The 24,082-nt window shown below is 39.8% G+C and overlaps 1 protein-coding gene across 12 annotated transcripts in view; it reads right to left on the reverse strand.

The window, feature by feature from the left end:
• LOC135705705 (mucin-2-like) overlaps window positions 1-24,082 on the reverse strand; it is a 111,006-nt gene that overhangs the window by 23,460 nt on the left and 63,464 nt on the right. For 7 of the 12 annotated variants that reach the window (XM_065227529.1, XM_065227527.1, XM_065227524.1 and 4 more), the window contains exons 4-6: window positions 16,541-17,172; window positions 581-847; window positions 202-390 (exon numbers count right to left, since the gene is read on the reverse strand). In XM_065227529.1, coding sequence (XP_065083601.1) covers window positions 202-390; window positions 581-847; window positions 16,541-17,172 — 1,088 coding nt within the window. The remainder of the gene's footprint in view (window positions 1-201; window positions 391-580; window positions 848-16,540; window positions 17,173-24,082) is intronic. The other 5 variants (XM_065227530.1, XM_065227532.1, XM_065227534.1 and 2 more) reach the window with 3 other exon arrangements.

A 24,082-nucleotide genomic window follows, 5' to 3' on the forward strand; every position in this document is an offset into this window, starting at 1 on the left:
TCATGATGTGTTTCAGAAAGATTTATCGATTGAAAAGAACATCGCAACGGTTCGCCCGAGGCCTGCAACACAATTCTGTACTAGTAAGAGTTTGTGCGTGCATTCATCGTTTCTTTTCATTCGTTCAATGTACAAAAGGATTCCAGTCTTCCGGTGATTCTAAAGTTAGCTTAAACATCCGATTCCAAACCATATACTCACAAATCTGTTCGGAGTGGGTCTCGGCGTTGCGATACGTGAGGTCGTTTGTCTGATGACCGGTCTGGCTGTGACTCGCACCGTTGGCCGCACGGTGATCGGATTCGGGGCCGTGGTTCCAAACTCCACCGTTTCGCTGGTGCTTTGCTCGTCATTTCCGAAACGATTGCCCAAGACACCCACCATTGGACGCTAAAAATGTGTACAAAGTTTGGGTTAGAACATTGTGACCATTCAAAGAATGTGCCTATTGCACGCATTGAGGATGAGAACTACCAAAAAAACAAACAAACAAGCCTAGTACAGACCCCGGAAAGCAACTCTTACAATGGGAAAGGAAAGTGGTTTTTGATTGTGTGTGAAGTTGTATGTGCTAATCTACCGTGTTTGTGATGAAATCTAAACCGTTGACCGGTCTGAGGATGAGTCTAGTGGTGGTGGTGGTGAAGGTGGTTGTCCGGGCCGTCGTTGCAGGCTCAGCCGAATTGAAATTTTGATTCGCATTCGATTGTCCGGAAATGATCGGTAAGGAATTTTGAGCGCCAATCGCAACTATCTGGCTCGGACGGGTTTGAGTGTTGATGTTTTGTTGTGCTTGTTGTTGTTGTTGTTGCTCCTGTGGCTGACGATTGAACATCCATTGTGGAAGCTACAAAAGGTATATGTATGGTACAAGAACAGCGTTAATTAGGGATACAACTGATAAGATTCAACCAATCCGAAAATCGTAACTGTATGAACTTATTATTACCGCAAACATCCGAATGCTGTTATCTACAGACAAAATACAATAACCAAACCAACCACCATAACTGCAGGGTAATTATCCTTTATCTCGTACAACCGCATGTACGGCAAAACCGCACGAACTAACAACACTGAACAATGGTTGGATTATTCGAGGAAAATTAATTACACACTGACCGAGCACCGTGCAGTAGCAGGGGGCGAACAAATGTTAACAAATCAGCGAATCTGGTACTCCTACACTATCCTGACGGAACGTGCGGGTCCAGCAGAATGTTCGTGCATTTCTCATGTACCTACCTACATTCAATTACCAACACAAACAGACGCTCAACCTCGAACGTCCATGTGAACTACAGCTGCAACCATAGGTGCTTTAATATTCAACTAAAACAGAGAATTTCTGCACCAATTAAGACAGTCTTCCAGCCAACAGTTTCCGCCAACAGTCGCAACGAGGAACCCAACTCTATTCGCGTAAACTAACCGCATCCACAAGCAACCACAACAGGCGAAATTCAATCCTTCCCATACTCAGCCCACGTTACGTTATCGTCGAGCAGAGCTTTGAAACCGAAACCAGCGCTTGAATTTATGCAACACGGAAAACACATCGTATGTACACTGACCAACCCCGTTTCGACGGTAGGCAGTCGGTGAGATGCGTGTGCTTCACACAACCAACCGTTGGACAAAAAGCTCTGTTGCGGTGTCGAATGCGGTTATACGGTGGTCATCGCTACACTATCGCTACTACAGCATCGAACACTTGACTCGATCGCTGGGTGGTGACCATCAGCTAGTTGACTGGTGTTAATGTGAACCGTGAAAGCAGTGCAGCGCAGCAACGGTGGTTCGCCTATTTAGGGGAGAATAGGGCAGCGCGAAGTAAGCACTTAGTTGGCGAACAAAATACCGCTTATTTTATGCTGGTTTATTGCCTGAGGATCTCAGTTTTGCAATCAAAATTGGTTGGGACGGGTCGGGAACGACTTCGGACATTGAATCGAGAATCGGTTCCGCTTGCATGTATTCTGCGCACACTACGATAAGTACGTGCTTGGCGTTTATTCTGACATAAACTGCTAAATAATAAAGGATTAAATTTAAAGTCGTTTAATGATCTTTTTAGTCAGTAAAGTTTAGTAGAAGTTATCAATTATATTTAAAGTGGAGGGGAATGGTGTACAACGTGCCAGCAGGGTAATATGATCAACAGAATTTTTGCATGGATTCTTCAAACAAAATTTAATGGTTTTTCATCCAGAATTGCTAGACGGGCTGCTGAACTATCAGTTAGTGAAATTTGCTGCTTTAAAAGTACTTAAAAAAAGGTCGATGGTCATATTACTCCGCTAGAACGCATTACACCCGGTTCTCCTAGTACCTTGTAAAATTATTGAAAAAATATATAGGTGAATATGAGGACAAATAAGCCTCACATGTATAATAAGTATAAAAGATCATTTTGAAAATAATGTTTTCAATGATTTAACTATTCAGTAAGTTATTTAAACCAGTTCAAAGACAGAAAATGAAGCAGTTGTGAGATTCGAGCTTACTTTACTCTGATATTCCATATCTCAAATAATCACTAGATTATAAAATTATCTGATTTGGGGCAAAATAAGGGCCATGTGCGCAGAATGAACACAAAAAGATTCGTTTATGTGGACTAGAGATGCGATCCATTCAAAAGATCCGGATCAGTATGGAGAGTGAATGATCCACGGCTAATTGCATATAAGAAGCGGATCATCGGTTTTTCTCGGAGTTCTCTGAGAACATTAAGAATTCAGAATGAGCAGAAAATAATCAAAGATTACCTATTAGTTTTGGCGAAGCCGTTTTCACGGTGCTGTAAAGAGCATTGTCAGACCTCTTCAACCTCTTATCAGCCAATGAATATTCATTGAAATTGAGTTACTTCTCAAATTATCCTTCATTAAATAGAGACCCTTCACCAAATTCCAAATTGAACTTGATTAAAGTGATCCGACGAACTATTCAAAAGATCCGGATCACCTATTTGAATGAACCGGTTGTGATCCGTTCATCTAAGTGATCCGATATGCCCATCTCTAACATGAACCATTAAATGCAATTGAACTATTCCACGCCAAATGACAAATCGAAAAAACTCGGCCTTCTTCGATTTGCATGACATTTAGCATAATTGTTTGCAGTGTTGGGAAAATATCAAAAAATCAAATCTCACCAACACCCAAGATCGCGCTTGCATTTCGTAGACAAAACTCTACAAGCAAACTACTGCGGTTGATTTTGCAAGCTGTGATATCGCAGCTCGGAATATCAAGCTAACAAAACTCACCAACTGCAAATCTCACCAAACTGTGGTGAGATTGAGTTTAATGATTTTTGCTTTACACCCGAATGCAACCAAAACTTCCAAAAAGGCTTGCAGCAGTCCCTTCGCGTCTGCCATCGGTGAAGATTAAAAAGAGATAGCAAACTATATATGCTCTCTCTTTCTAAAAAAACGATGTGCAGTGGAATCATTTTTGTATTGAGTTTGATTTTTGCACGCTGTGAATAGTCTAGCAATATCAAAGGAGCTTGTAAAATCAATATCAAGCATGATATTTTGTTCCAATATCACGCGTGATATTGCGAGCACATGAGAGCGGAAAAATATCAATTGATTTCTGTTTTTGCCAACACTGATTGTTTGTTCTGTGCAATTATTCACTTTTTGATAAATTTCGGCCATTTTGCCATGGTAAAATTAGTCAAATTGCAAATGGAAAGTTTAAAAAAAAATTGCAGCACGGAATCGGCACTTGTGATCTAAATGATGTCTGAGACAAAATTATAGAAATAAATAATGTTTTTCTGGTAAAATATACCAAAAAGAAAAACTGTACCCTGTTAACAATCTGTGAAGAGCATTCGGGCTAAGTCAAATACACTGGAACCTCCATTTACGAACCAAAACGGGGGTTCGTAAATCGAATTAGTGCGTAAAAAAAAACCTCGTTATTTGGGATTTACTTCGTAAAAAGAAAACTCGTTATTTGGAATTTACTTCGTAAAAAGAGGTTTTTGAAAATATTGTCAAATACCCCACAATATGGGTATTTTTGGAATCAGGGTGACGTGTATGGACCGGAAATCGATGTCTGACACCATTTTAAAATCCAAGATGGCGGCTTCCGGTTACAGGATAACATGAAAATTCTGTCAAATACCCCACAATATGGGTAATTTCGGAATCGGAGTGATGTGTAGGGACCGGAAATCGATGTCTGACGCCATTTTTAAATCCAAGATGGCGGCTTCCGGAAACAGTGACGTGGAAGGACCGGAAATCGATGTATGGCACCATTTTTATATCCAAGATGGTGGCTTCGGGTAACAGAAAAACTTCAAAATTCTGTCGAATACCCCACAATATGGGTATTTTTGGAATCGGGGTGACGTGTAGGGACCATAAATCGATGTCTGACGCCATTTTGAAACCCAACATGGTGGCTTCCGGTTACAGGAAAACAGAAAAATACCGTAAAATACACAACAATATGGATATATTTGGAATCGGGGTGACCTGTGAGAACCGATAATCCATGTCTGACGCCATTTAGAAATCCAAGATGGTGACATCCGGTTACAGAAACACTGGGAAATACTGTGAAATACTCAACAATATGAGTTGTTTGGAATGTCTGACGCCATTTCGAAATCCAAGATGGTGACATCCGGTTACAGAAACACAGGAAAATACTGTGAAATACTCAACAATATGAGTTGTTTGGAATCGGGGTGACCTATTAGGACTGAAAACCCATGTCTGACGCCATTTTGAAATTCAATATCGCAACTTCCAGTTACATAAAAACATAAAAGTAATATTACATAACCTACAATATGGGTATCTTAAGAATCGGGGTGACGTGGAGGTATTTGCCAATTTTTCTGTAACCGGAAACCGCCATCTTGGATTTCGAAATGACTTCAGATATCGATTTCCGGTTCTTAGACGTCCCTCCATTTCCAAAAATGCCCATATTGTGGGGTGTATGACAGAATTTCCAAGCTTTTCTGCTACCGGAAGCCGCCATATTGGATTTCAAAATGGCGTCAGACATCGATTTCCGGTCCCTAAACGTCACTCCGATTTCAAAAATACCCATATTGTTTAGTATTTGGCAGAATTTCCATGTTTTATGTAACCGGAAATTGCCATCTAGGATTTCAAAATGGCGTCAGACATTGATTTCCGGTCCCTACACATCACTCCGATTCCAAAAATACCCATATTTTGGGGGTATTTGGCAGAATTTCCTAGTTTTTCTGTAACCGGAAGTCGCCATCTTGGATTTAAAAATGGCATCAGACATCGATTTTCGGTCCCTAAACGTCACTCCAATTCCAAAAATACCCATATTGTGGGGGGTATTTGGCAGAATTTCCAAGTTTTTCTGTAACCGGAAGTCACCATCTTGGATTTCAAAATGGTGTCAGACATTGATTTCCGGTCCCTACACGTCACTCCGATTCCAAAAATACCCATATTGTGGGGGTATTTGGCAGAATTTCCAAGTTTTTCTGTAACTGGAAGTCGCCATCTTGGATTTCAAAATGGCGTCAGACATTGATTTCCGGTCCCTACACGTCACTCCGATTCCAAAAATACCCATATTGTGGGGTATTTGGCAGAACGTCCAAGTTTTCCTGTAACCGGAAGCCGCCATCTTGGATTTTAAAATGGCTTCAGACATCGATTTCCGGTACCTACACGTCACTCCGATTCCAACAATACCCATATTGTGAGGTATATCACAGTATATCTCAGTTTCCAAAAATCACAAAAAAAAAACTCGTTATTTGGAATTTACTTCGTAAAAAGAGGGACGTGAAAAAAGACTTCGTAAACGGAGGTTTCAGTGTAATAATCTTTCGAACTCTGTGATGTAGTGTTTAATTATAATCGCATTGAAATGAGATTTGAACTCGTGCCCTACAGTGCGATGCTAAAGATTGAACTCGAAAAAAAAATGCAACACTTTCTGTTGTGTATAACTTTTTATTGCATGGGTAAAAATTAATGAAATTTTGAGTAAAACTTTTTTAGAGTGTAATGTTTACATGTGCAAATTCTCGTCACAATCTGTCAAGTGGATATCGAGATGGCTTCCAAGCAAGAAGTGCTTCAACAAAAAATTGTGGGACGGGTCGTGGAAAATCCAGGCCAGTCCCACAGGTGGATCGCGAAACCACAGGTGGAATCGACAATGTCCCGTGTGGTAAAATCGTTCAATGAGACCCAGACGAGTCGGACGACCCAGCGGCTAGCTGGCAGTGGAAGAAAAGCGAAGACGAACGACCCCGTGAACGCAAGGAAGGTGAGGGATTACTTCAAGCGCAATCCAAGCCTTTCGATTCAGGACGGGGATAAAAAGGTCAATTCTTCCGTCTGGTTCGTCCAGCAGACCATGCAGCGGGCCGGACTTCATGTCTTCAAGGTAAGGAAGGCGCCTAGCAGAACCGGTAAACAGAATACGGTGACCAAATTCTGCGCCAGGAAGCTGTACCGCGAGTGGCTGGTGCAGCCTAAATGCATCGTAGTGGATGACGAGACGTACATTAAAGCGGACGCCCGCTTGAATGTTCCGAAGCAGTTCCGGAAGAAGAAGGTCGACAAATTTGCCAAGAAGTGCTTAGTGTGCCTGGCAATCTGTGGGTGCGGCAAATTCAGCAAGCCGTACATAACGGCACCATCAACAGCCAAATATATAAAGAAGAATTCCTCCAGATGCACCTGCTGTCCTTCCTTCGGTCTCACGAAGGTCCCACGATCGGATCTGGCATCGTGCCATTACGCGAAACCGGTGATGGAGTGGTACGAAACCACCGATGTTGTTTTTGTGCCGAAGGAGGCAAATCGGCCAAACTCGCCAGAACTTCGCCCAATAGAAAAACTCAGGGCGATTATGAAGGGCAAGCTCCGAAAAACAGGGAAGGTCTTCAAAAAGTGTGTAAGAAAGATGGCGCAAGTGTTGCACAGGATTTGATGGGTAGCGTTTAGTCCAAGGTGTGGGCATTTAGCCTAGGAGAATAAACCAATTTCCTGAGAGTTTCAAAAATATCCGACTTAAAATGAATTTTTGGTGATCATTTGTCTGTTGCATTTTTTCTAGTACAGTCTTTACCCACTATAAAAGGCCCTGTTATGAGTCAACTACACTATCGATCATAAGTTTGAGGACACCCCCAAAAAACCATGCAAATATGTTTTGTTCAATGATCTCTCATTTTACGTTCAATTTTCGATCTCCAAAGGTTATTTGAATGGTATGAATGGTATAGCATAAGTGTTCTACTACTACTTTTATTTCAAAATTTGACCAACCCAATTCTGAGAAAATCAGTCACGATTCTTCAGAGTAAATTTTGAAAAATATTGTATCTTTGAGTGAACTTTTAGCACACGAAATTTGAAAATTATATTGATTTGCCTACGAAGAAAGTTCAATTCAATACCTTTCAAATGATCTAAAGAGAACGAAAATTGGACGTAACATGACACAGATATGAACATAACAAATTTGTCATGTTTTTTAGGTGTGTCCTTAAACTTATAATCGGGAGTGTATTTAAATTAAGTTCAGTAGTCTTATGGTTCAAATTTAGAGACATTAATGACTACTCAAGTAACCACCAAGCCCGATAATAGTTTCTGATAAGGGCCAATTTTGATTTATAAGGATTTACATACTAATATGAAAGTCTTATATCAGCATTATATGGCACTTTTTGCTTTAGAAGGTTTGTTGGTTACTTGGCAATTTCTAAGAGTCCTATGAGTTAACTTCAGAGAACTTATGGATCAACTCTAAAACATTTCTTGAATCATATCTAGAGGAAATATCGATTGATGTTAGAGGCCATGCGAGTTGCGTTTAAAAACATAATTAAATAATAAACTTCAAAAACATTTAGGATAACTTCAGAGACCTTATTGGAGGCCTTACAAGTCGTATAGAAGTTTCTACTGTCGATTTGCAACTAACGTGCTTCAAGGGGGGAGGGGGTAGCTTTGGAAGGCTTATACTGCAAATCCATAAGCAACTTCAGAGACCTTAAGAGTGAACTTTGGTCATCAATTTGTGATAAGTAGCCTTGTGAGCTAGTTGAGAGGCTTAATGGTAAACTAAGAGGCATCGAGAAAACCAAGTACAAAATCCAATTCTTCTGGATTGAACCCATAAGTTCAGTCGAGGAGCCTTATTAGTCATTGGTTTACCTCGATGACCGTACACTTAAACTAGAAATGCATAATTGAGCCCAGGGCTAAAAGTCTCCTTAATAAAGATCTAAAAAAAAATGCATAACGTATAAGCAACAGAGGTCTTATGGCTCAGCTTAAATGAATGACGGATTTAGATCACAGACCTTCTGAAATAATTACTAGGACATCTATGAGTTTTAAATAAAAATTGAGCAGTTCTAACCTTTTTTGACTCGACTTTCTTCGATATGCATCAAAATTTGCACATTTTTTTGTTATGGGCAATCCTTCAAATTTGTACTAAAATTCACCAATTTTGAATTTTTGTTTTTTTTTTTCAGTATATGGTGTGAAATCGTTAAATCGTTGCACGAAAATATAACATCTAATCAAAATGACCTCTGATTGAAAGTTGTAGGAGAAAATAAAGTATATTTAAGGTATACAAAACTACTACTGAAGTATAATCATAAGGCTTCCGCTGATAAACCATAGCGCCTTTGGAAGTCACCACTCAAGTAACCAATACACCAAATAAGTGCCCCTTCCTGCCTTAAACGGGCCTCAATCGAACTTGCAATCACTGGTATAGCCGTTGCAAAGCTTTATGCTGTCAAAATGGCGAAAGAAAGTGCCAACACAATTGAACCTTTATTTTTTGTATTATTTTGAAAAACGTTGAATTTAATACTGCGTAGCTAAACATATTTTCTGTTCTGTACGGATTTTTTTTTTCAGTTAGAGGAACGTAGTGACGATCAAACTTCTTTAAAAAGCCTGTGACTCTACTCCTATAACCTAAAGAAAAATTTCACAGAACAGTAACTGTTAGTAGCTACGCAGCTAATGAACGTTTTTCATATATTTGGGGATCGTTACATCGTTTGAAAGGTGCGAAAAACTTGTTTCCATAAGTTTACTTGAGCTTCCCATTTAAGACCTATATGGGTATCTCGAACGGTATCTAAAATCAACAGAACTTATCCATTACATCTCAAGTGATCATCCAAAAGGGTGCCATGATGGCCCCGTAATACTTAAAAGCTTAACTTGTAAGTCGTCCTATATAAACTTAATGGAACTTTGTAGTTAACTCATGGGCCCATAACTCTTAACTCATATTTGACTGCAGCCTTTGCAGTTGACCAGTCAGTTCTCTTAACAGAGCCAGAAATAAATGTATATGCTCTCTGAAGTTGTCTGGACCTAACTCATGACCACAACAAGAATCAAATGAGGTTTAAAAGAATTCATTAAGTCTAATAAAAAGAGAAGGGAAACTAGTTTTCATGAATGCTTCCTTTTCAATTTGACCGAAGTTTTCATCTGCAGGTGTCAGCGATCTCAAAGTGTAAATGACGGCCTTGATGGAGCCGTTTGAGCAACGATGTAGTATTATGGCGCCCAAGCCGTTCTTATAGTCCTCTCAAGCCACGATGATTTCCTTTTTGGGGTTGAAATGAGTCGGAAGGAGAGGAGCATTTTTCTTTTGTAGACGGTCGGCGTTCGGAATTCCTTTATCTGACCAACTTTAAAGTTGCTAAGAAGTACCACAGAGAACTTAATCGGACAATTGTTTCGGTCATGTTTGCAGCCTTACCTGAGGTTTCTAAGAAGTGATTAGGGGTGCATTTTGGATCAGATTTCGAACTTCAAGTTGGTACCTTTTGGAGCATGCAGTTCCTCGTGTGCTTTTTATAGCGTCTAAAGCAACCATAAAGTTCTGTTGGAACTTTATATGCACTTTATGCAACTTGAAAGTGGATTTTATCGGGGAATGCGGAGCTTTTGGTTGCTTGGGATGTTTATGAGAAAATTTGCGAAACAATCTACGGCATCTGGTAGGATTTGAACCCACAATCCCATTAATTAGCAAAATACTCGGGTACAAGCTGTACCCGTAGTATGGTTCAGTGGTGCTCATCCCTATTTTTTCAATGACTGTATAATTGTGCAATGGTAATGTATTTTAAGTTAAATTGTGTGTGCCCAATCATTTCGGCCATACATTTGGAATACAAAAAGAAATTCATGTTGAGGATGCTGTAGCATAGAGATCCAAGCAGCACGTGTGGCCCGCCGGCCACATTTTGACCATCTTTGGTATAAATGGCAATGCAACCGTGTACTGAATGGAATGTGTGGGTTCAAACCCCACCGGTTGCCGTAGATTGTTTTGCAAATCTCCTCATTGCATGCTTTATAGAAGTTTTATAGCACCCACATAAAACTAAAACTGTTACTTGGGATGCGTCCTTCCAATCATGTGTGCTCAGTAGCTTCTAACTTTTTCATAAAACAATTAATTTGACTGAAAGTTTTCAAGCGTAACAAAAAGATAATTCTTCCGTGATACATTTGGTATATCTCTGAAAGTAGCAAAATCCAATTTTTTCAGTATTTTAGATTTAGCTTATTAGCCGAGATGAAGTATGAAAATTCAAAAGGCAGAACTGTAACTCGACCTCTGAACGATTGAATTTCAGGATGGGGCTAATATTCGATTACATTGTTTGATAAGACATTTTTCATGATCAAATTCCGTAGTTTTATCACATAATATAAGTGTACGTGCCATAGGGTTGTTAATTCAAAATTTACAAAAAAAATACACGTGATATGCGATTATAGGCAGTTGAGCATTGTCCAAAAGCACGACATTACGTTTTCGTAGTGTGCATATTAGACTGATGCAAAATTAGAAATTTTCACTCCACAGTGTTCAAACGGTTCCAATTAAGTTCCTGATTAGCCTTCCAAAATGTTAAGTCATTTAGTAAGAAACTGACTTGGCACAAACCATTTGAAGTTTATATGGAAATTACCAAATTGTGTATTCATATCTATCTAATTAACCCTATTTCTCTGCTGTAAAAATTGATAGCTGTACTTGTAGTAAATTTTCACAGCTACAACTTTGTTGAAGACCAATTTTCGATAAAATATAATGATCAAAAATTATTTATGATCCAAGTCACTATTGTCTATGATTATGCTCAATCAACTGCTCATCAGGCAACATTGATGTTTCTGGCGCGTAGAATAGAGCTAAAACATCATGGCTACTATGTCACACTGCAGAATACAGTGTTGCCCACAAAACAGTTGCTTGATCATGCCATAAGATTATCAATCTCTTAAACAATTAATAACTATTTACTTTGATGTTTGGCTGAAAAACAATATTCCGCAAAGTTATAGCTGTAGAAATTTTTAACGGTGCAATATGGAAGAAGAATAGAAGACTACGAAGAAAAAGTTCGGTTTCCCCATAGTAATTCCCATATAAACTTCAAATGGTTTGTGCCCAGTCAGTTTCTTACCAAATCAGCTCAAGCCTTGGAAGGCTAATCTAGACCCGATTTGGAACCGCTTGAGCACTGTGGAGCGAAAAACAACAGACATGATGGGAAGAATTACAAAAACTGGCTCTAGAAGTTTTAGGTCGTTTAGTAAAAATCCAAGAAACAACTTTGAAATGTTCATCCGGGGACATTCAAGAAAAAATTTCAAGATTGTTTGAAGATATTTGTTCGAAGTTTGTCAATTGTCAAATGTATGTCGTGAGCGTTTAGGACACCACTCCATTCATCTCCACGGCACCTTATACACTAGTAAAGCAAGTACATCATCACCTGGGTACTGCGGAGTTGACCAATTTTATTTTGCAAGCCAATGGAAAACTGCTTGAAAATTTTCTCAAGTTTAAAATTGATTTGCTCTTTCTCAGTTGATTCCCGCCAAAAGCTCTGAGCCAGGAGTGCTCGAGCCCCCATGACTCTATCAAAGTTTGTTTACATACATGTTTCGCCAAAGTATGTTTTACTGTAATTGAAAACTCAGCTGCCTCATAAAAACCATCCTGGTTTTTATACTTTCATCACTAAGCCTGTTGGTTTTTATCTTTGAGCTTAAAATTATGAATGTGTTATGAAAAAGCATAGAACATTTTTATGAGATTACAATGCTTGACGGTAGATAAGAACAGTAACTGCATTTGCTGCTTCTGAATGTTTCGCTCCCGCTTGACAGTTCACCCTTGCTCCCAAGTGTTGTCACTGTTGATGACAATCACGGTCGGGTCTTTGACTTCATTTCCACAACCGTGTCATACGATTTCCGGAAAGCCGATCACCGTAGTATCATCAACGTGCTATTTATCTAGTATATACTGGGAGAGCATCCTCGATCCTGATAACGTTGAAACCGCTGCGCAAACATTTTCACATTGGCTTATGAAATTTAAAGACACGTTCCGAAAAGAGTTCACCATAAAATGTCTCATCCTCTCTGGCAGACGAGTAAACTGCGTAGGTTGAAGTCGACCAAAAGAGTTACATTAAGAAAATTCACTAAGTATCGCACGCTTTCGCTGAAACGTCACTACGTTAGACTCAATGATCAGGAGTTAGAGGAAACTCAAGTCGTACCCGAAGTCATTCTGGAATTACGTAAATGAGCAGCGCAAGGACTCCGGCCAACCTTCTTCAATGGTCTTGAATGGAGCAGTTGCTTTCACTGCTCATCAGATCTCGTTTTTAGACCAATTGTATGAGCATGTGGCTGGAAGGAGATTATGTACCATCCCGTGGATGCTTATAGGTAAATTTACCTATCGATCCACCCAACCCGTTTTTGTCCCTTCATGCAGTGACATGTTGGGGACAGTCAGAGTTTATTAAGCTTGATCAAATCAAACAGTGAGGAGCGCCCACTGCTATCGAACTTAGTTTCCGTGCTACAATGAGTGATAGACAATTATCATACATCATCATACATAGATAGACACGTGTTGAAGATAATATACCTGATTTGAATAAAGAGAATTGCTAGTCTGGCAAATGTTCATGTGGAATATATAGTTGAAATGATATGTATTTCGAGTTTTCCAAATCATCCTGGAGTTTGTTAATGTTTTACAGATTCAACAATGTATTATCCTGACTAAATATTGGAGCCCGTACAGCTTCGTGGAGCTCCATAATATAGTGTGAATTTGTTATAGATAAATACTTATAATGCAAAGTATTTTGAGGTCCCCGACTAATCCCCAAGCTTAGATTATTTTGGAGGCTCAACAAAGTCTTGAATGCTGTTAATATACAATTAGAGCTTTGTAAAGATTCATAAAGACATGTGAGGTACATACTTAATCATCTTGATTCTCTAAGTCATTTGGAAGCTCAGATATTGAAGATCTACAGACTCAACGAGGTATAGTCAGGGCCAGAGGAGGAAATTTCGTCGGGCATGGAGGATGAGCAAAAATTTGTGGTATTTGCCAAAGCAGATTATTTTCATTTAACGTTCAATTATGAAGTTTAACTCTGATCTTCTGATTTAATTTTTCACGTTGGTCTGCCAATATATTTGAGCTTATTGGTCACTAATTTTTTAGTTGAGGTAAAAGATCTTTGAGCAAATTAGCTTCGATTAATTGCAAATGAAGGTCATTGAGGACATCGATAACTGATGAATGGCTGAGTTCTTTTTGTTTGCTGAATATCCAAAGTAATGTTCGTAAGAAGATTGATTGAAGCTAAATGTAGGCTTCAATGCTTCATGGATGTTTCCAAATCCTTTTAAATACTCATTTGTTCTGTTTTTATGTAGGAATCAAACAAGTATATTTAACGGAACTCTAAATTTAATACCATAATTCGGGGGCAATTCATCGTATAAATCTTAGATATGAAAATTTATTCTAACATTATAGAAAATTGACAAACTAATTGTATTAAAATTATTAGGCTGTGATGATGCTATCCCGCATAATTACTTAATATATTGAGTATTCTGATTAGTTTTCGAAATTTTTTGAAATCTTACATAGGGGAGAATTGCCTTTCAACTGTCTTTCTATGAGATGTTCTTATTAAATTTGGCTTCCCTTAAATCCTTGTACGAAATGTATTTTCAGCAGATATTATGGACGTTTTTTAGCAGATGAGCCTTAACGAAGGCATGTTTTCACCGGTAATTTCACTGAACATCATTAATTTTTAACATTGGAAACCTCTCGAATGAGAGATTAACCGACGAACACGTTACCCTAGCAGCTAGTAATGTTCCACTCTACGGTCAAACACTGGGTGCAATGGATGCCAACGTCAACATGATTTCCACTGCCGCCGAAAAAGAGAGTCGATGAAAAGAATCGATCAATGTAGATTGGTCTATTTAAAAAGTGACGCGAGAAATCTGCTATGTTTGACATCGTATCTTACGAAAAGCATGGCCGAGAGGACGCAAACAGGCGTCATATATACCGAAATGTCAGCTGCCTTCGATAAGCAAAACCATGCTTTCGTGATTGCCAAGTTGCATAGACTTGGGGTCAGCGGCAACCTCTTGCGATGGTTTCGTTCATATCTCACTGATCGACAACTGATGGTTGCCATTGATGACAACCGGTCCGATATCTATCTAGCTATGTCAGGAATACCTCAAGGAAGTCACCGGGGACATTTGATTTTCTTCCTCGACTTCAATGACGTGAATTTGGTCATCTAAGGCCTTAAAATCTACCTACGAATCCGTTCGATTGATGACTGTCACTTCCTTCAACGTCAGTTCGAAACCTTTGCCAGGTGGTGTAATTTGAAGAGAATGGTGGTTAACCCCATTAAGTGATCATTTTTACTGGGAATAAATAACCAATCACATTTGACTACGAAGTTAGGGGCACTTACGTACAAGCAGCACATTTCGCACGTTGTCCACAAGGCGTCTAGCACATTGGGCTTTATCTTCAGGGTAGCAAAGAATTTCTCCGACATCTACTGTCTGAAGTCACTGTACTGTTCCTTGGTGCGATCCATTCTGGAATACTGTTCTGTGGTCTGGAGTCCAAACTACAACAATCGTGTTGAGAAAGTTGAGTCCGTTCAACGCCGTTTTCTGCAGCTCGCTATGCGGAAGCTGCCTTGGAGAGACCCATTTCATCTGCCCAGCTATCAAAGTCGTTGCCAGCTGATTGATCTGGATCCTTTCCAAACTAGAAGAGATACCTCTAGGGCACTGTTAATCGCGGAAACTTTACATGGTAGATTTGATTGCAGTGCAATCTTGGAGCAAGTCAACATTAACGTCCAACCCCGTGTGCTACGTAACAAAGTTATGCTGAGATTTCCACTTCAGCGCACAAACTAAGGCATGAACGGTGCAATAGGTGGCATTTTCGATTTGCATCTGCCTCGACAGCTGCTACGAAGATACTTCTCATCGTTTTTTTCTGGCACAGTTAACCGATCATTCACGTGTGTTTTGTTTATGTATTTTATTCTTAATATTTATTCTTTGAAGTATCTTAGTTACTTAAATCATCATTGGAGCTAAACTCAGCCTGTTGATGCATACAAATAAATAAAATAAAATAAAATTTGAACTTTTGCTTTAGAATTGAACATTGTCAGAAAAGTTGACTGAAACTTGTGTTCGGTTTGGAGCTTGGTGGTAAATAGAGTGGTTTAAAGTCTGAAGAGTTAAGGAACTGACGAGGGTATGAAATTTCCCAAAAAATGACTCAGTAGCATGTCAGAATTATCCAAAATGGAATGCTTGGACCTTACAATAAGCAAATTCAAAAAAGTTTCCCAAATGCTGCAAGTTTTAAGATAGCACTGCCATAAACGCTTAACTCCACCATCCTCTACGGCACACGCTTGCACTAACAAAGTATTATGCTTGCTAGCACACGACCCACCCACAAACGACACAGAACTAACCGGTCAGTCGGTGTCATTTGGCCCGTGGTGAAAGCGATACCTCCTGCTGTTTACATCGCTTACCGGAAGCCAAAGTGCACAAAACGCGCTCTGTGAAACTTGGTCTGGTGACACACTGCCACACAAACTTCCGACTAGAGACAATGGTCTCGCTCGCATTTGGGGAGATGCATTTCTGTGACAAATGCTATAGTCGGTTAGTTCAATACATATTAAAAAATGTCCTAAAATTGGATTGTATATTGATTGGTTCGTTTGGATATACTGAAATATAATTAAAGTAGGGTTAAGGCTGAGATAAATGAGGAAGTATAGAAAGATCGAAAGCAATTGAAACAAGCTAGTTTATTCGAAAATAAGTCGAACAATTGATTAGAAGCAGTATTTAAAGCATGCGATTAGTCTTCCGTATATTTACAGTGGTTAAATATGAATTGGAATTAGCTTCAGTTACTGCCAATCACTCGAAAAATTCGTCATAAATGCATCTTAACTACTGTAATTTTGTACAAAAGAGAGTTAAAGCTTTACACCTTACCAAACCTACTTGTTAACCCTTAAAAACTATCATCACTATACTTAGCACTCCATTAGTAAAACTTAAAGCCATATTATGTACCGGGTTTTCCATGGGGGCTACCGTCCCTGGCGCTTGGCTAGTCTCCGCTGTGGCCATATTTGTACTACTACTAGAACCCGTGGTAGTGATGGGAGTAGTAGGAGTAGTCCCAGTAGTAGCAGTTGCAGCAGAGGTTGTGGGATTGGAAGTAGTAATGGTAGTAGTAGTGGTAGTAGGGATAGCAGTACTGGTCGTACTGGAGGCAATGGTTGTGGTGGAAGTGGTAGAAGTAATTGAAACAGGTGCTACCGGTTGTGTTAGCTGTGCCGATGGAGCCAATTGTTGGGATGGTCGTTGCTCGGGTTCGCTGGGGATCACATTCGGGGACGATGGTGACGGTGGTGTGGTGGTCGAGAGGATCAACGTCTGCAGCAGGACCTGCGATTGGTCACGATCGAAGTCGTTTCTTACCGGGCGATCGTTGCCGTTGCTACCGATCTGATTGAACTGCAGTCCCTGGATGTACTCCTCGAACCGACGGTGATATTCGCCGGATGGATCCCATCGTTCCCGAAGGGCCTGATACTGTTCCGGGTAGTTGTAGTACAGAGTGGTGATGATCTTCAGTGCGTTCTCTTTCTGAGTGACGGAACAGCGACTACATTTGGTACGGAGTGCTTCCGGTAGGATTCCTGAAATGTGGCGGGATAGAAAACAGAGAGCAGAACAATTAACGTCAATCGTCTAAAGCATTTTCAAGGTATGGGAATTCGATTAGCTGGTTTCATCCATCAAAATAGCGTGTCACCAATTATCAGAATTAGTTTCGCCGTTCCGGCGTGACTTAATACGTAGATTGTTATCAACTACCACCTGAGCCCCAAATTGTGACAGTCACGATTAGAAACTTCGATGTAGTTAATTATCATCACCGCATCCGAAAACGTATTTCGTGTTAAATTTAGCTCGCTTTGCTGTTAATTGCCATAACAGTGCGCTATCATTTGTCATAAATCTTCAACTTCTACCGACAACTGAAAACTTGTGGTTTCCAGTCACATCTTCTCGTGAAGCCTTCCACCCGTAAGCAACTGAATGCCTCACCCAGATATGTGGGATACGTGGGAGAAGCATTTATTATCCCGCTAGAGGTACAAATCCATTGAATGGAATGCAGTATCATCTCTTGTCCTTCCCCATCAGAATCATCATCTAAACCGTCATCCCTGCCGCAATAACAAAAACAATTCAACAACCGTCGGTGGTTCTGTCGGATAATTAAATATGCTGTTCCCGACCCGGACTAAACACCCTACCACATCATCACCACTATCGTTCATTAAACATTCAACTAATTGGAATCCGGCTGTGTCTGGTAATTACTAGGCCATGGCCTGCGGTGACAGGTGAGGGAAGTGTGTTTCAGTAGGTGATGTTTTTCACTCGTTGTTTAAAGTTATTTGTTATGGAAATATGGATTTTGCTAGCGGAATATAACTAAATTTATTTCCGAAGATGGATGCCAGATAATTTTCAGTACCTGTAGTTTCCCATTAACCTAACAAATACCTAATCTTACACGTGACGGAATCCATCTTTGACATAAAGAATGAGACGTAAACAAACATGTCATGTAAAGTTAAGTGCTCCGAGACTGAAAAGGTCGAAAGTAAATTTGATTGAGCTGAATGTTACGTCTATTATGACTTAATTTTATGTCAAAATTGACGCTCGTATATGTCAGTCTCAGAGCACCTAAATTTACATCAATTTTTCTAAGTGTGCTTTGTTTTGGTTTCCAAATATAAACTAGTGGCACTCAGCTTCATATCCGTTTTAATTTAACTTAATTCCTTGCGCTTATTGCAAAGCCTCGATACATTCAAACGTTATTGTCAACGACAAAGCCAACCATGTGATAAATGTTCAATTGTTTTCGCAATTAGTGCCAACCTGGCTTATAACAGCTGTCGGCACTTCAAATGACATGCAAGTGTTGACTCACAAAACACCTCAAGAAAGTCAACCTTCTCCTACACGTCTCGGCTTCTAACAAACGGCTCTCTAAGAATGCCGCCACCGAAGGAATAAGCACCCTCGAGAGAAGCACTCTGTTCTCATCATCAACCTAAGGTAGCAGCATACACTCGAAAGCACTTCAACAAACATCAAAGGCTCGTTGTGGGCACGGTACAAAAAAGTCACGTCAACTAAAAGTGCATTCGAGCTGCCACATTTGCTAGTTTTTTTTTCTTACTGTGGCTTCACCTGGTCCTTGGAGTCTTTTCCATCGGATGACAATCGACGAACGATAGGATGTCCGTTCGCCGGAAGAAGACCAAATTGGTTGTCAATCAAACCTACATCCCTACATGGTTTGAGAAAGCTTCGATTCGAAGGATAAGGAATATCGAAAACATGTATCTCATCGTCCTTCTTGCGTTCGAGAAAGCAACAGAAAAACCGTGACGAGTGACAATGATGGTCCGATATCAGATCAAAGGATCCATTAGGTTGGGAAACCACTTGGGCTCTGATTGAAATGCGGGAAAGTGACCTTGGATCGGTGCCTAATTTGCGAAATCAAATTAGTAGTATATCGAAATCGATTCTATCAGTCAACAATGGCTTTCCGACGCAGTTGTTGCACTAATTCGATTTACCACGGATCAACTCTGCTCGATTTCAATTAAGTTTATTGCCAGCATAATGTTGAACGTTGTAAAACCCAACTCTCCGCACAGTTAGTATCATCCAACGGGAGTGGGAACGGTCTCGGAGTGGAGAGCACTTGGAGTAATGTGATTCCATTTGATCGAACATTCTCGATGATGGGGCGTAGTAGGATTGTGGCTTTATACAACGCATGCCATGGGCAGAACGAAGCGGCTGATGCATTGCATACCATATAAACCACAAATACCTGCACACACACAGTGCTATATACGGGAAGGTATCCTCGAACCGGTTGGTTGGATGCATTGCACCAGTAATTAATGCAGTTAACAAAAGACCGTAGGAGCTGGTCTTGTTTACATTTTAGCTGGTTGTCGAATAATGTTTCGAATTATACAAGCTATGCAGTATGAGGAAGATGTAGACGAATCGTTTCGTCGTCTTCGAGTCCAGTTAACGGGTATTTGATTAAGCTCGTACCATCTTGTATTATTTGATTCTGATTCCAGTTTCCGTAAGTCGGGAATATCAACAAGCTGAACATGCTTCTAGAAAACTATCAGTGCGTATTTAATGAAACAAAGTTTGCAAACCAAATCGTTGAGTCATACTCCTAATTAACAATTAAATACAGAACATTTGCTTTTTCACAAAGGTGACTGCCGTAGACATGTCTCATTCTGAATTACGTAGCAGTTAAATGAACTTGGTAAGTACGCTTTATTCTGTACTCTCGTTCCAGAAACATCTGATACATTTACATGCAGAATGATCGTAGTCATAGCCGTAGCCAGGAAGGCAGGGGGTGATTTTACAAGATCCAAAAATGGCAGAATTTTAGCAAAAATGTGAACCTCTGCCCATAACAAACAATTTTGCAAAGTTTGATACAAATCAGAGCAGGTCGATTAAAAAAATCATATTTTTCCTGAAACTGCTCTAATATTGCAGCCAATATCTTCAAAATTCTAGGACTCATTAAATATATCAATATTTCAGAATTGGATTTTCTACAATGGAACCTACTGAAACATTGGATAAATGTTTCGACCTAGCATAAAAATAACATGAAGTTACATTTTCAAGCATAATAGAAGAATCTGGGATTTAGAATATTACGAAACAAAGCAGATTTTTAAATTTTTAAATTCACTTTGAAGAGTTTTCTATAGAAGAATTCCAAACAAATTTGCATTGCGTTTCGTTGCGTTTGTAACGGAGTAATTCGTAGATTGCATATTAGAAAATGTCATGCATCTATTTTAATGTTCTTGTTATGATTGCTTAAGGCGATTCCCTGTAGCGTCCTTTTTCGTGTTATACTTCGCAATTTCACATGTAAAAATAATAAGGTTTCTGTGAATGCACGTAGCAACTACTTGTTGTTTGCTGCGGAGAAGCAAGCAATGTCTGAAATTTGCAGATGTATAAACGTCGTAGATCTTGAGTTGTGTGCTCTTGAAATTGCGAGGTGTTATGGAAACATGAACTCTACAAGGAAACACCTTAAGGAAAACTATTAGGGAGTGAATAGCTCGCCAATCAAAGTTCAGAACAGGAAAAGCTTGACAATCACCATTACCGACCACGCCCATCTTCTCCGTTATGGGGAAAGGAAGGATATTGTTGATGCAACACCTACCTAACGGGAAACCAGCGACTCACCGACGCACAGAGGAGTAACTGGAACAAAAACCTGGCCAAAATTCTGTTCACTGGTTTTGAGCAATTTTCTGCTAATATATATTAAAATATTTAATAATACAGTCAGGAATCCTTATTGCCGGGGTAACGGGGGCGTGAATAAGGAACCGCGAATAAGGATACCCACAGCTTATGGGATTTTCACTAATGGGGGCTGTAGTGGATTATCTCATTTGTTTCAATACATAAAGCTATACTGTCTTCGACAAAGTTGCTGTACTGGGTTAGACCAACAAGCCTGTGCCATTGGATTCAGGTTAAATTGGGAACTACGCCGCTAAAGGCGCTTCACTTTTATGTTACTTATGACGGGCGCTATAATATATGGATCATATTTCCAACATAGAATATTTCGTGATCCTGACCATATAGAAAGTTACTGTCTTCAGCAAAGTTGTTCAGTTGACCAAGTCCTTTCGGATGGTGGCCATATTAGTTCAGAACTCTCTCACTACGCAGCGTTAGTGTGCATGTGCAATTCCTATATAAACTGTATCTCGAGAGCCTGGCCATATAGAAATTTGCTGTTTTCAGCAAAGTTGTGCAGGTGATCAAGTCCTTTTGGATGGTGGCCATATTAGTTCAGAACACGCTCACTACGCGGCGCTAGTGTGCAAGTAAATTTCCTGTATAAGCTGAATCTCGAGAACCTGGCCATATAGATGGTTACTGTCTTGAGAAAAGTTGTTCAGGTCACTAAGTCCATTCCTATGATGGTCATATTATTTCAGAACTCTCACACTACGTGGCGCTAGAGTGCACATAAACTTCCTTAATATGTTATGACTCTAAAATTTGTCCATATAAGATGTTGCTGTGCAATGTGAGAACAGGAACCGGAAATTGATGTCAGATGCCATTTTGGAATCCAAGATGGCGGCCATCGGTTCAAGAAAAACTGTCAAATACCGTACAATATGGATATTTTTGAAAAGGGGATGACGTGTAGAGGCCGGAAATCGTTGCCAGACGCCATTTTGGAATCCAAGATGGCGACCATCGGGTCAAGAAAAACTGTCAAATACCCTACAATATGGGTATTTCCGGATAGGGAACGACGTGTAGAGGCCGGAAATCGATGTCAGATGCCATTTTGGAATCCAAGATGGTTGCCATCAGTTCAAGAAAAACTGTCAAATACCCTACAACATGGGTATTTCGGATAGGAGATGACATGTAGGGACCGGAAATCGATGTCAGATGCCATTTTGTAATCCAAGATGGCGGCCATCGGGTCAAGAAAAACTATCAAATACTCTACAGTATGAGTATTTCCGGAAAGGAAACGACGTGTAGAGGCCGAAAATCGATGCCAGATGCCATTTTGAAATTCAAGATGACGGCCATTGGTTCAATAAAAACTGTCAAATACCCTACAATATGGGTATTTCCGGACGTGTAGAGGCCGGAAACCGATACCAGACGCCATTTTAAAAACCAAGATGGCGGCCATCGGTTTTAAGCAAAACTGTCAAATATCCTACAATGTGGGAATTTCCGAAAATAGACGACGTGTAAAGGTCAGATATACATTCCAGACGCTATTTTGGAATCCAATATGGCGGCAACATGTTTTCCATAAATAAGGCTTACCAAGCATATTGCGTATAATTTATTGTGTATTGCGTATCATTAAGCAAGATCGCAACATAACGTGGAAAATTCCGCAAAACAATAAAATGCTTTGTTTTGTTTTTTTTTTTTCTATCGTAAGCTACAGATTTATTCCACATTTTATTTTCTCTTTCGATAACAAAGAACCAACCAGAAACTGCAGAAACTTTCAACCACGGATATTTGATTTAGTTTTAACTCGATTTCTGCCACACCAGGTGGATGAAAATATCAACCATATTCATTTCTAAAAAACCTGTTTAAAATACTGAATTGCCAAGACAGGAACAATGTAAAAACAGTTAGATAAATATCATAACAATTAAGGCTGGTAAGTTACTGTAGTAACTGGAGCACCTAGGTTAAAAATGAAATGTAATTTATTTTGAATTTGGAACAAATAAAGAGTTAAAAAAAAAAAAAAAAACCATATTCACTGTAGAGGGGTCCAGGAATAAATCTGTAGTTTACGATAGAAAAAAAAAACAAAACAATTAAAAGCGTTTTATTGTTTTGAGGAATTTTCCACGTTATGTTGAGATCTTGCTCAGTGATACGCTATACATAATAAATTATACGCAATATTCTTGGTAAGCCTTATATATGGAAAACATGTTTTTTTTAACTAGTTCGTTCCAACTCAATCACGTTAGCTTTACGGAGCCGATAGTTCATTGTTCTTGGTTTGTAACAACATTCACTTAATTCTATGTCTAGTAGGAGTTGGGCCGAATACTCGCGGCTTACTCGAGGTAAGAGAGGTACATTGTCGAACGATAGGATCAGGGGAGGAGCTTGGGGGCAAGGTTTCGTTGTCTCATCAGAGCGTTGTCACCAGTATGAACGGTAGTGCGGTTCTAGTTTCGTCTGGAGTTCGATCGGCTATGGTGACCATGGAAAACATGTTGCCGCCATATTGGATTCCAAAATAGCGTCTGGAATCTATATCTGGCCTCTACACGTCGTCCATTTTTGGAAATTCCCACATTGTAGTGTATTTGACAGTTTTTCTTAAACTGATGGCCGCCATCTTGGATTTCAAAATGGCATCTGGCATCGATTTCCGGCCTCTACACGTCGTTTCCTTTCCGGAAATACTCATATTGTAGAGTATTTGACAGTTTTTCTTGACCCGATGGCCACCATCTTGGATCCCAAAATGTCGTCTGGCATCTATTTCCGGCCTCTACACGTCGTCTCCTTCCAAAAATATCCATATTGTAGGGTATTTGACAGTTTTTCTTGAACTTATGGTCACCATCTTGGATTACAAAATGGAATCTGACAACGATTTCCGGTCTCTACACGTCATCTCCTATCCGAAAATACCCATGTTGTTGGGTATTTGACAGTTTTTCTTGAAACGATGGCAACCATCTTGGATTCCAAAATGGCGTCTGACATCGATTTTCGGCCTCTACACGTCGTTCCCTGTCCGGAAATACCCATATGGTAGGGTATTTGACAGTTTTTCTTGACACGATGGTCGCCATCTTGGATTCCGAAATGGCGTCTGGCATCGATTTCTGGCCTCTACACGTCGTTCCATCTCTGGAAATACCCGTATTATAGGGTATTTTACAGTTTTTCTTGACCCGATGGCCGCCA

The sequence above is a fragment of the Ochlerotatus camptorhynchus genome, unplaced genomic scaffold (genome assembly GCF_037179485.1).
Source record: "Ochlerotatus camptorhynchus isolate MF236.1 unplaced genomic scaffold, CSIRO-AGI_Acam_v1.1 ptg000274l, whole genome shotgun sequence".
NCBI lineage: Eukaryota > Metazoa > Arthropoda > Insecta > Diptera > Culicidae > Ochlerotatus > Ochlerotatus camptorhynchus.